The sequence below is a fragment of the Drosophila biarmipes genome, chromosome 2R, assembly GCF_025231255.1.
Source record: "Drosophila biarmipes strain raj3 chromosome 2R, RU_DBia_V1.1, whole genome shotgun sequence".
Taxonomy (NCBI): Eukaryota; Metazoa; Arthropoda; class Insecta; order Diptera; family Drosophilidae; genus Drosophila; species Drosophila biarmipes.
Window position 1 is genome coordinate 19,384,457 of NC_066615.1, and position 13,318 is coordinate 19,397,774.

Genomic DNA, 13,318 nt, shown 5'->3' on the forward strand with positions numbered 1-13,318 from the left:
AATAAAGGACTGACTTGCTCCTGCCCCTGGGGAATTACGAAATCAGTGGGCGGTGATGGGGTGTTGGCTGTCAACAAGTGTCTGGGTGCTCCATTAATCTGCATTTCCAGGTAAATGCAATTTTATCAATTTAAAAGTCGTTCGTAAGCTCCAACTGCCTTCCCTGAAAAGAGTGCTTCGGAAAATCACCTTCAATCGATATACGACTGTACAGCCTTGATCAACGAAATGTAATCAAGAGAAGAACTGAATGATTTGTAAATTTATAACCCACAGAAAAGTTTTAAATACATATGCAAATGATTTGATGAAAAGGATTTAGCCAAAGGCTTTTGCAAATGTCATAAAATGGCCTATCGATTTGGCATTTTCATAACTAAATCAAGGCTTAATATTTGTGTTGAGTCACATGCTCATGTGATAAATTAGCTTTTTCAATTTGTGCAAAACGAGAGAGATTTTAAGCCAGTTAAAAATATTTCAGAAGACCACTGACAACCAACAGGCAAACAATCATGCGACAAGTTGTCCAAGAAAACTGGCAGGAAAAGTGCTGAGCAGGGGGGCAGCTGCATCAACAGCACTTTTGCATTTGCTGCCGAGGCTAATTGACATGAATAAATGTTACGCAATCAGCAGGATAATAAATTCAATGGAAAAGCGGGCCAACATTTTCATTTGCCACCGAAGACTTTGTATGGGACACGAAGAAAAAGGCTTCGCTCTGGGGATACCCTGCTTAAGACTCCGTCTAAGGTCTAGGCAAATTTATATCTTCTCGCCGTCGTGTTTGCTTGGCGATTCCCCCTTTTTCGACTGGGAGCAAACTCGAACACATATATGCTCCAAAACGTGACGGGTCCTGGCAGCAAATAAATTTCACACCACCATCAGCCTGGCTCCTGTTGCAGCATCCTGCTGCTGCTCCTCCCTGGGAGGCTGCCCCTTTTCCCATCTGCCGGCTGCCGCTTTTACTGCTCGCCAATTCAGTGTCAGTGTGTCAAGCAGGTGGAATAATTCGCAAAATGTCATTATTAGTTTGGATTTTGCGCAACAGCAGCGCGGGGAAGGGAAAATGAAACAGAAAACAGGAGCAGTCGGCAACACACTCAGGGAAAATGTGTCCTCAAATAGCAATTTGCTACTCTTTTTAGTAAGTAGCTAAAAAAAATTGTACAATTTTAGATATTTTTGGTCTCATATGGTAATGAATTTTAAACAAATAATTATAAGTGCTTATAAATATCTTATCTAAACTGGAACTTTATATCTTAATTGAAATATTTTGTATTAGGAGTATTTAAACAAAAAATTAGCATTTTAACCTCTTTTCAAAAAAGAGTGTTTTTGTAATATTTTTTATAAAAATTGTCGAAGCTTATAGATTATTAAAAGATAAACTTAAATAAAGTTTCTCAATATTTGAAAAAATATTTTTTATATTAAATGATGATTTCTAAAATATTTTAAGACAGTAAAAAACAGTAAAAAAATGTTATTTAATATTCAAAATAAATGTACTAAAATTGCATAAAATAACAGTAATATAAGGAATCCTTGTTTAATTGTTTGCTTGAATTCTTTTTTAAGGATATTATAGTTTCAAAGTTTCCTCAAAAGATTCTCCCAGTGCACACACACACACACGCTCGTCAGAACCCGTCACGTGCCCTATGTGTTTGTGGATATGGGTTGAATGATAATGCCGGCCCAAGGCCCTTTCTCCCATCCATCGCATCTTCCACTGGCCTCCCCTTTCAGTCGTACATCATCATCAGGAGGCATCTGAGTAAAGTTTATTCGACTCCCCTTTGTTATTCCTGCCGCCTTTCCTCTGCACCTGCAGGACACGTAGAACATTTGATGGGACCGCCTCCTTTTACACACCCACTCCCTATTGTGTGCCATATGCATAAGTAAACAGTGAAATTGGTTTCCCCCTGGTCCCAGGCAAATACACAGCCGAACATATATCAAATCGACCCACACAGGACCAGGACTCCATATATTCGCTCAACTATATGCCTTATGATGGATGGCAGTATGATAATAAGCAGATTTTCGGGGGGATCAAGCTGATTGACTGATGCCCCACAAAATTTACCTTCGGGCCCAAAAATATCCACCGAAATTAATTGGATTCTTTAAGGCATATGAAAGAGGTTCAATTGAAATTCAAGTTTTTTATGTCCAGCCATCAAAAGTTAAATTGATTGCGAGTAACGTAATCCCAAGGCTGTTTATAAATATAAAATTGAATTACATTGATATGATATGATGATATTTGTTAAGATGCCACAAGTACTATTGAAGTAAAAAGAACTTTAGTTTCCACCCAATTCATTCCTTCGATTGTGAGCAATAATAAAGTAATTATAAGGAAAAGTCAATAACGATAATTACGCTTTCAACTCCTATGCCAAGTGCAATCCTTCCCATCATTATATACCATAATTTCTGAACCCAACGTCCTTCAATCCCATTTTGCCACATGTCATAACAGTTGGAACTTGTTGCGGTCACAATTTTGTGGACAAATGGATTTCAGAAAGGGGTAACTTACTGAAAGGCCATAAGGCAACCAACAATCGATTGACTTCTGTGGCCGAATGAACTTCATTCTGGCCAGGACACAAGTGGTTGATTTTCTGGCCTGGCCCACTAAATGAAATTACAGTGGTTACATTAATCGCACGGCCAGTTATTCGACCAGTGTGTCAATCGATTTGGGTACCTATGTAGATACATGTCTATCCATCAAACGCATTTTGGGCGCGTGTCAACGTTTGTCATCTAATAAAGCTTTTAGAGCGCTAAATTGGATTTGCATACCTTATTGGTGGGGACCTTGTCCGTATTGAAGCGTGAAAACTCCACTCATTTCGGGACATTCACATTGATCAGCCCGGAGAGAGCACAAATTAAGGTATTCCAATTCGGCTTAAGGCAATGAATATATTTCCTATACCCAACAAGATTTTGGTTGATGTGTTTACCTTTGATTGCCGTAAATGCGATTAAGTCGAGTGACTTCAAAGTGTCTAAATTCGATTTCGCTTTCCACTGAAAAGGAAATTGCCGGCAAAAAAGCAAGAGGCGGAGCTAGAAGGAGAAAATTTCTAATTTATGCTTAATAGGAGCCGCAGCCGTAAATCTTCTAGTGTGTGCCTGCCCTGGGGGGTCATAAATAAAAAGACAGAGAGCTGGGGGTTAAGTCTGCACATAGAGTGAGCCAAATGCATCTCTAGCCCCTTTTTTCTATCCCCGGCACAGCTTGCATTTTAATGTCCTTCGTGGATAGTGAGCCTAGAGCCCAGAGCCCGGCGAAAGGTCAACATAACGCGTTTTCCTGCGGTCGATTCGCGAATAGCCCCTCCGCCCCCTAGGGACTGTCACTCTCCCCTGCGGTCAGTGCAACGGTTTGAAATTACGAGCCAACCAGAAAGGGACACAGCCACGGGGCTTGGCTGAAATGAGATGAAAATATGGCTGCAGTTGACTAGATGGCCATAAACATGTTACATGATCCGCTGCCAAAGGGCAAACTGGGGCCAAAAGCCGACGAGCCGCACAGGGTTGCCAGGCAGCGCGGGGAAACCAGCTCGTTTGCATGGCTGCATACACGAAAATTAATTGGGGTTTTAAGAATGGATGAGGTTGGGATAGGCAAGCTTATAGGGTGTATTTGGGTTATAAGAGGCAATATAGTATCTTGTTGCACTAAAGCATTAAGTTTAAACTGGTGATTTTAATTATTTCATTTCCGTTTCTTGTAGACAATGCCCTAAAACAGTGATATATCAAAAACTTATCGTACAATATTATTTTATTTATAATGCATATAGAGGAATGTAAATATTATGATATTTTTAGAAGTTTACGCTGGTTATAGTCCAACTAATGTGAGAGGAAAAGTCCCAGTCTCAGTGGACAGTAAATGACGTAGTGACGAACCGTACCGGGATTACAAAAAATTACCAAAGAGGAAGTGGTTCAAACATATTGTAATTATATTATATTTTTAATAACATTTTTATTATGTGGAATGTAAAATTATTTTTCGTCACAAAAGTGGAAAAGAATTTTTTGTATGTTGGAGCTAAGATCGTCACTGATTTGTATATCTCTTTAATCCTGGTTAAAATATAATACAATTTTTTTTTAGCTATGAATAAACAAAAAGATTTAACCAAAAAGTAACCAAAACTAATTAAAACTAAATTACTATGAAAATTGTAATAGCCACTTTATATACATCCACTTTTTTAATTTACTTTGTGTGTTAAAACACACTATTATCCAGATCTCTTTTTCCGATGGCAGCCACTTTGGCGTTGAATGTATCGATTCATTAGTAAAACTTGTCGTGCACTTGGCAACCCATTAGTGACCCAATCACCCGCCACCACCCCTGAGTTCCCTCCATTCCCGGGAGTGAATTCCTGCAGCCAAGGTCCGGGAAAAAATCAAATTACTCCATTTGCATGCGGCGAGTGCAGGGGAAAAAGGGAAGGAACGGGGAAAAAGCCGTGTTGGAGCAGAGTATGTACATGCATAAATAGTTTACGCCCACTGGCTCCGCACTGGACTCGCGTTACTGAAATCGGAGCCTTGCTGTGCACCACGTGGCGTATGAGTAACGCAACGCCTTATTAAGCCGGGCCACTTTATGGGGCAGCCGAAGGTTATCCTGCTATCGAGTGCGGGGCAGTGCATAAAAAATACCGCTTACGCAGGCAAATTATTCTGCTTGTTGATACTTCACTCCTACGCCGCTACATCTTCGCCCGCTTTGCTGTTTGACACAGAAATGTAAATGAAATTCACTAAACGAATTTTCTTGTTAAGCGTCACAAATGGCCACGCCCCATGCCGAGCCAATTTGGAGTGCAGAGGGATAAGGGAGTTGACAAACCCTAAAACCTTTTCAGGCGCCACATTTCGGAGTACACAGAGGGAAAATGGGGTAATAATATTACTGAAATGGAATAGGATGTCCCAATACAAATATTCTTTTGCTTAACGTCTTAAATATTATTACTCCACAGTGACAGTGCGAAAATCTACGATATTTTAAAATCGATGGAATACATTTTACAAAACTAATGTGCTGGGTAACATTTTCAATCATTTTTTGACACAAAACTTTATTTAATAATTTGTATTTAATAGAGGTCTCAACCATTCATCGTTTAAAGATAAAAAATCTCGATAATTTTAGAGCATGTATGTCAGATTCATTTATAAGGGGTAAGATTAAGTATGATCATTATTTTTTGGCTAAAATCGTTTCTGCCAAATAGAATCTAATATTCCTAAGTTCCTTTAAAATATAATATATTTTATACTTTAATATCACTTATATTTATTTATCAAACTTTTATATATATTAAGAATTACAAAGAATGAGTAATATATATTTATTCTTATTTATTTTTCATTACTGGATATTATTATTTGATATTATTATCAAATTTGCGTGAATTCTTAAGATAAATTAGAACAAGTACCTTATGTTTTTGGAGTTATTCAACTATATTATGACGACCACTTGACAGCAACAGACTCAACAAGCATACAAGTCCCTCGCCGTGCTACTACTGCTCCTTCTTCCCCTCCTGCTCCTGGTGATGTTTTCGTTGTTATTGTGGAAGGACAACGCTCACTTGGCTCGCCTTTTGTTTTGCCAACAAAGCAGAGTGGGCGGCAGGAAGGGCGCAGGGCGCAGGGCGGAGGGCGGAATGGCGATGGGAGGCCACGGCGGCAGCAAGCCATAAATCAATTGGCAGCGTAGAAAAATTGCAGAAAATTACTTGATATTTACGGTCACTGAGCACACAATAGAGCCGGCCCCTCCCACTTGGCGTCCTTCCGCCCCCTTTCCGCTCCCGCTGGCAGAAAGCAACAAGTATTGCCCGGCATCCGTGACACTCGGGGACAGCGACAGGACATTTGCTGGCCATAATTACACTTGTACCTTGCATCGGGCTGGTAGCACATGTCGTATTAGTAATAAGTGTCAAGGCCAAGGACGTTGTCCAGGGGGGTTACGGGGGAAGTCTATATATCTCTATACTTTTAATGAACGTCTACATTGAAAAAGAACGATTTTTAGATTGGTAGCGAGCTTCTTCACAATTCAATGGCATTTACTGTTGATTATTGAGAGGTACTACCAAAAAGATTTCATATTAAATTTAAATAGGTTCCATAATTATTTTAATTTTGTTATTTTAATATTTTTTAAATAGTAATATTTATTTTTACTATTTCAATTTTTTATATAGGGGAAACTATTCCTATGGTAAATTTATTGATTTCCCAATTCATAAATTTCTTAAAATCTTGCATTGAAAATATCATTGCATACTTTTGGACACTTTTGGTTCTTCAACTTTAACTTTTCATATGCGACATTCACCTTCCGAAATTGAAATTCTGGGGAAGTTTTTCAGTTTATTTGGCAAGAACCCCCCTTGATTGGCACCCATGACCCATGATGCACTGCTCTGTCAGCGCTCTCCCGGAATAGCCTCCAGATGGGAGGCAAAAAGCAAATGAAAGGGGGTCCTGGTGGCTCTGCATGTAATTATTCTGTCATCCGAGGTGTGTCACCCAGTTGGAGGAGCAGGAGGAGCTACTCCTCGGCACCGGGGCACCCCTCCAGTGGGATGACAAAAGACAGGCGGCCAGATGGCCTTGCCCTCTCACCCGGACCCGTTGTTTATGGCCACCCAGTGCCGTACATGTGCCGTAATTGCATTGTTGCCGTTGTAATTACAGGCAAACATGCAGTTAATTAAAATCATTAAAATGCCTTTGCTTTTTGCCTTTTTGAGGCACTGAGAGGTATGTAAGACGGCTGAAAGGCGGAGCGTTTTAATTTCCGCTGGGGGGAAGGATGTGCCCTTGCAACAGGCGCCCAACTGTCACATCGTCGAGTGCAAATTATTTTGAATATTTTCTGCTCCTCTCTCTTTTTTCTACGTGCCTGGCACAGACTTATGTTTGAAACTGCGAGGAGCACAAGGACGTCTGGGCACGATTTTGGGCCAAGGAATCCTTGGATTGATTTTGATTAATGCTCCGACTGTCGCAAGTCGAGCAAATAATTTTAACGCTTGCCAAAACATTCCCAAGTGACAAGCTCGTGTACAAGTCAAATATATATAATGCGCATCAAAGGCGTTCAGGGGACCCACGTGTCAACGGCAGACATGGCAACCAAGTCACTTAAATTGTTAATTGTTCCGGCGCAACTTTATTTTTACACGCTCCATCAGTCATCATGCTCGGCAGGCATTTCGAATGGCACCTCATACGAGTCGAACACCACCAGATGAACCTTCTCGAGCAGCGTGAGTCCCGCCAGTCGGGCGTTTTTTTCACTCTTCAGGCAGCGGAGACCCAGTTCCATGCGACACTGGGAGCAGTGTAGGTCCTGGAACATCTCCCCATCAGTCACTCGGATCCTGTCGTTTTGTATCAGGTTAAAGGTCCGGGTCAAGAGAATATCGTAGGGCGTCTCGGTCACTTTGGAGGTCTTGTAGCTGATTATGTTGCCACAAAAGCGACAGGCATAAACTACCTTAAAGCCAGACATTTGAAATCGGGGTCGTAGGTTGCTTTGATGGTGGGAAACTTACATTTATTTAGATGAATTTAGTCCAGAAATGTTTTAAATTTGATATAAAATGTCTTTAAAAAATAAGCAAGTTTTATAAAATAAAGTATTTTAAGCAGTCATATACATTTTAAAAGTAATATAAAATTTAGAATATGTCCATGATAATCGAATTTCTGATACTTATTTGAATTTAAAAAAAATACAAAATGGAGAGGGTAATGGACAGTAATACGTAGTCAGTGTAGGAATTGTTATATTATAAATAATAAAAACCTTTAAGTCAACCCAAAATAGATTTTCTAAATCTAATTTGGCTTAGAACGAGATAAGCATCCATAAGTCATAGGTGTTTTTGCGGTACACATGTATTTATTAGATTACCAAAAAACTTTTTCCACTACCAGTTCGCACACCATAAATAAGCAAACCTATTGATGGCAAATCATTTGTGCTAAGTCGAGCCATCATTAAGGACGAACAATCGAAAGGCACATAAAGCATATTTGATGCTCATTGGCAATGTTGATTACGAATACAATGGCGTATTCATGGCCGGTCACGGCAGTGTCCTGCATCCTTAGAACCCCCACCCCTCCAGGGTCTCTTCGATAATTAATGAGTTTAGCCCGTGTGCTGGGATGGGATGGTATGGTATGGTATGGGGGATAGTAGGGCTGTGCCCTGAGAGAAGTGTTGCCATCATCATTTGTTTGTGCGTCTGTTTGCAGCTGTTATTTTATTCAGGCTCTCGCCTTGAAGATAATTTGCGCACGTGCTTCAGATACAGTGCGTGTGTGTGGGTGAGTGTCCTTGTTTGGCCGGAAGCGGGAGTGCTTCGGTGTGGGTGCCACAGGCGCCACATACCCCTTCTTCATGCTCCGATAATTGGGAGCATTTGTCTTGGGCGCATAGCCAAATATACCAAAACCAAATTAAGGATTCGAATTTCTAACTGGCGCCACAGCAACGGGGCCAATTAAAAATGTATGTTCTCTGAGTGCCAAAAAGGTGTAACAACAAATCAAGGATGAACAAAATGGCCTGAAAAAAATTCGGATGAAATTTGTTGCTTTGACTTAATGGTTTCCTTTTTAGAATCATTTCACTTTCCATTTCATGGAGTCCATAAATAAATCTAATAATATCTCATACTTTTCCAAACAAACTAATAAATAATCCATCCAGAGAAAAACATTCCCAAAATTAAAAAGAAATAATATCTGTCATAAGGAAATTCATGTTTATAATGTCAGCTGTAGAATAATAAAACTAAAACAATTAATTTTACAAAGTGGAAAGGCTTTGATAAAAGGTGGAAATGTATTTATACCTGAGGGCAAGGAAGGTGATGAATAATTAAGTTATTTCTTGTAAGGATGCTTTTCAATTAGTTAAAGACCGATTGGAAAATTCGTATCCCAACTACTCAGTTAAATTTGTAGCCTTTGGAGAGCCAAGAGATTAAGCCAACTTTTTGTAAGTGGTCCAACTAGAACAACAAATTAATGAAAACTAAGTTTAGCATTACCAAGTTGCCAAAGTTTTCCCTCCCTCCTCTGCCTTTCTCTGTCTATCTGTGTAGCCATCTCGCTTCTCTTGGCCTCGTTTTTCGGCCATGTTGGAATCGGCTGCTTGAGCAGCCGCCCAGTTCCACCATTTTCCTCAGACCGAAATTGATGAAAACGAAATTGATGTTGACTCCTGGGTGAAAAGGAGGGAGGGAGGCAAGGATGTCGAAGTCGATGTCGATGCGGTTGGCGCTGCCTTTTTGGCCAAATAACGGCGACGGGCAAACGGAATGGGGAAAGCTTTTAGCAGATACTTTACGCAAATCCCATGGGAAAACATTGGCCCACTTTTCGGCACAGCGGCCCCATCATTAAAAGTTAAAAAGGATTTTCAACGGATTTACGAATTTGAAGCTGAGCCCCAAAGACAAACAAAGCCATCAATTTACATATGCGAGCAGGTCAGAGAGCTGAAATTCTGAGCAGCCAGACGGGCAAAGAAATACAAAATTCAAGAAACACAATTTAAGATGCAGCCAGCGAATTCGGAAGGGATGCTTTAGGGGGCATCAGGGCGGTCTAGGGTGGTCTTGGGCCACAGAAACAAACCCAAGCCAAGACTGTCAAGTAGTCGTCGTCCCGCATCCACTTACGGCAGTCCCAGTCCCAGTCCCACTACCTCGTCCTCGGCCATTTCCACTCGTAGTCATCGTCGCAAGGACCTTGAGTTGTGCCTTCCTCGCCTTTTGCCTTTGTTGTGCTAAACTTGTGGATTAGCTAAATGCAGGCAGGGCATGCCATGGCATGCAGGCGGCTTCATTCCGGTAAGCCAGCCCCCACCCACCTAACCACCCAACCACGCCCTCATCCTCATCTTTATCCCCCGTACCTCCCCCATAAGGACGCCCACTTAAACCTAAACATTTCGCCTTGTTGAGTTTTTATGAGCTGCTCATGTTGGCGTTTCACTTTTCTCTTATTCTTACTCGGTCTTTCATTTACTTACACCTGATGTTCAGCTTATTTTTACCTGGCCCTGGAGGAGTCCACCACCCTTATGAAGGAAGGTGGTTGGGGTCTTCTTAATGACAGAAATTGTGCGTTACCATTATTCGGAAGAGTGGATTGCAGTAAATAAAACACTTTCAGTGCGGGCTGTTTATATACGGATTACGGATGAAGATCTTTAATGCATGTGGATTGCTTAATTTTTAATTGGTTCATAGCTTGTTCTGTCGGATTTCGTGTAATTAGAGTAAATGGAATGTCACCTAACATTATTCCAAAAGTGGGGTACAGGTGGTAAAAAAGTTTCTAACCCTATAAAGTAAATATTTTTTAGCGGATTGAAAATTGATTTTATCTAAAAACACAAAATTTTTATATCTTTTTATCTTTTGCGGAATGCTTTCATATCTTAATCCTGTTTAAACTAAAAATTTTTAAAACAATTGTACTAAAAATTTTAGATACATGCATACTTAAAAATCGATTGCGATAAGGATTCGGTAATTCGAGGAAAATCTGAAGATCGATCCAACAAGAGAAACGGTAACACAGATTTTCCTGTGGATGCTGGAAACAGCTGACCAGAAAACTCACCCTTACCAGCTCAACTGAAAATACAGTCGAGCATCGAATGGCAGCTGTGTTTACAACACTCCTTAATACAAACATCATCCCGAGAATCAATCGCAATTATGGAAGTTTTCTGGCCTCTGGCAGTTTTTTTAATATACAGTGTAGATCCTACAAATGGAAACTGTGAAGGATCCATAGATTTGGAAAATGGACGTATTTTCAATACAGTGAAAAATTTTGCTATTTTTCGGTGCAATCTAGGTTATATTCTGCAGGGAAATACCTTTCACTCCTGCTATCCAGAAGGTCGTCTTAGGGGTGAAAAACCATTCTGTGCCAGTGAGTGTCAAGAGTTTTATAAAAATGTTTATCAATAAAAAATAAATATAAAAATCTTACAGTAGATTTTTAAAATAAATCATATTTATAGATAGTAATATTTATTTTTTCTTCTCAGGGAGCGGTTGCGAAAAACCCAAGGATCCCGAAAACGGACGTGTTCTGGATGATCCTTGGAAGGCGGAAGTCATGTGCTTAGATGGCTTCGTGCTGGTTGGAAGTCGCACTGCCTACTGCGATGGAGAAAAGTGGAGCACCCAGTTGGGAACTTGTCGGAGGAGCAACCACACGAAAGACCACTCCTGTGACTTCGAGTCCGAAGACCTGTGTGGCTGGGAGTCGGAGGAGGGAGTCTGGCTATCGTGGAAGCGGATCAGCGTGGTGGGCGACTTTCACGACGTAAGAACGGGACCCCGATACGATCACTCTGTCGGCAATAGTTCTGGAGGACACTACATGCTCATGGAGTCCCGATACCAGTCCAACGGGTACTACCACTTCGTATCGCCCATCTATCCAAAATCCCTTTGTGCTAAGAACGCCTGCTGTTTCCGGTTCCACTACTTCATGTACGGAGCTGGAGTGGATCGCCTGGTGGTGTCCGTAAAACCCGCCTCGATGAGAATTGAGAACATATTAAACAGGTTCGCGACCTTGTGACTTTCTTGCTTATCCCTGCCTATACCATTTGATATACATTCCCCCCTAGTACCATCAAGTTTGAGGTGACTGGCTCACAGGGAACTCACTGGCTGGAGCACACAATCACCCTCGACAAGGTGCAGGAGGACTTCCAGGTGATCTTCATGGCCAAGGATGCGAGGTACCAATTCGGAGACATTGCCATCGATGACGTGAAGCTGATGACGGGCGGGGAGTGTGAAGTGGCTGGCCATGCCACATCCACCGAGTCACCATCGTCACAAGTAACCAGCAGCGAAGAGCCTTTTGTCTATGACATGATGAGCTGCACGGGTCGTTGTGGGTCCAAGAGTCCCGGCAGCCCACTCTATTCCGATGAGGGTATCATCATGGGTTGCGGATGTGATGATTCTTGTCTTCTTGCCGACACTTGCTGCCCTAATTATTTCAGAGAATGCGTTAAGGAGCTGGAATTAGATCCAGATGATGATCTAAGCCTAGCAAAAACAGCAAAACCAACAGCAACCTCCTTAAGAACAAGAACAGTTTCTTTAAAAACTACAATTCAAAGTCCTAAAACATCAACGACTACGACGACTTCAACAACGCCCAGGACAACAACTATTCTAACAATATCAGAGCCAATAACTACAAGAAAGTTGAATGCAACTTTACCCGGAGAAACCACAACTAAAGTGGTTTTTGCGAAAACAACTACGCAAACAACCACTTCCACATTTATTAGCAAGCAAATTGCAGGTAATTTATTTTTATTCTTGATTTTAATAATAAAAAATGTTTTTTGCTATGCATTAAGTTTATTATTACTTCTCTCTACTAAACTTAACACGTTTTTAATTCCCCCGAAACAGCCACATATAATCGGACAGCGGATGTTGGTCTTCAAGGCCACATGGATATAAACAATGGTATTCCCAGCCCAGCCCTAATAGTCCTCTACCTGCTCGTCGGCGTAGGCCTGGTGTTAGTATTGGCCAATGTCAAACAAGGCTGTAGCATCCTTTTTAGGAGATCAATACCTGACGAGAAGGTAGTAAGTTTCAAAAAGGCGTTTGGGAGTGCAAGGAAGTCGGGGAGATCGTCCAAACATCGGGATAGCATGGATCAGCATTTGTGCGATTCCTCTAACGAGGACTTGGATTATGAGGACATCTGATACACTACCTACTTAAGCTATAGTAAAATGAAAGAAACCACATTGGGTGTGACACTGAAATCTCTCTTACTTAAACCTAGGTTCCAACCGAATTTCGACCGAAGAGATAATTTTGATAATAAATTAGATACTTGTATATAAGCATTGAATGTAATCTGTCGGATAAATAATAAATAAGATACATGCGTAAGCCCTTTTAACGGTTTTTCGATTTAGTTTTATAAGAACTCTTTACTGCTCTTCGACCTTTCTAAAATTTTACAACATTAAATAACATACAAGAGTTCAAATTATACTTATTTAGGCCAGTTTGATGTACTTTGTCTGCTGCCTTCTGTCTATGAAATTTTTAACTTCCCAAAAAACACCTTATGGAACTATTACCTCAAACAAATTTTTACTTGGTCTCATTATAAGTGAAAATATTAGGTCTTTATACAATTG

At 40.7% G+C, this 13,318-nt stretch overlaps 2 protein-coding genes across 2 annotated transcripts; one reads left to right on the forward strand and one right to left on the reverse strand.

Annotated features, from left to right (window-relative positions):
• Nucleotides 1-7,233: 7,233 nt before the first annotated feature.
• On the reverse strand, nucleotides 7,234-7,647 carry LOC108022420 (uncharacterized). The gene has a single exon (XM_017091306.3). It carries the CDS (start codon nucleotides 7,601-7,603, stop codon nucleotides 7,280-7,282), a length of 324 nt encoding a protein of 107 aa, XP_016946795.1. The 5' UTR covers nucleotides 7,604-7,647; the 3' UTR covers nucleotides 7,234-7,279.
• Nucleotides 7,648-10,703: 3,056 nt separating this feature from the next.
• LOC108022181 (uncharacterized) lies at nucleotides 10,704-13,078 on the forward strand. The gene is made up of 4 exons (XM_017091032.3): nucleotides 10,704-11,055; nucleotides 11,174-11,699; nucleotides 11,765-12,456; nucleotides 12,570-13,078. The coding sequence occupies exons 1-4, from the start codon at nucleotides 10,836-10,838 to the stop codon at nucleotides 12,872-12,874; spliced, it is 1,743 nt and encodes a 580-aa protein (XP_016946521.1). The 5' UTR covers nucleotides 10,704-10,835; the 3' UTR covers nucleotides 12,875-13,078.
• Nucleotides 13,079-13,318: the final 240 nt, after the last annotated feature.

Coding starts and splice junctions, on each gene's coding strand:
- LOC108022181 (XM_017091032.3), top strand. CDS start 10,836: ATGGAAGTTTTCTGGCCTCTGGCAGTTTTTTTAATATACAGTGTAGAT. Junction 11,700..11,764: donor ATTGAGAACATATTAAACAG/GTTCGCGACCTT, acceptor ATTCCCCCCTAG/TACCATCAAGTTTGAGGTGA. Junction 12,457..12,569: donor TATTAGCAAGCAAATTGCAG/GTAATTTATTTT, acceptor CCCCCGAAACAG/CCACATATAATCGGACAGCG.
- LOC108022420 (XM_017091306.3), bottom strand. CDS start 7,603: ATGTCTGGCTTTAAGGTAGTTTATGCCTGTCGCTTTTGTGGCAACATA.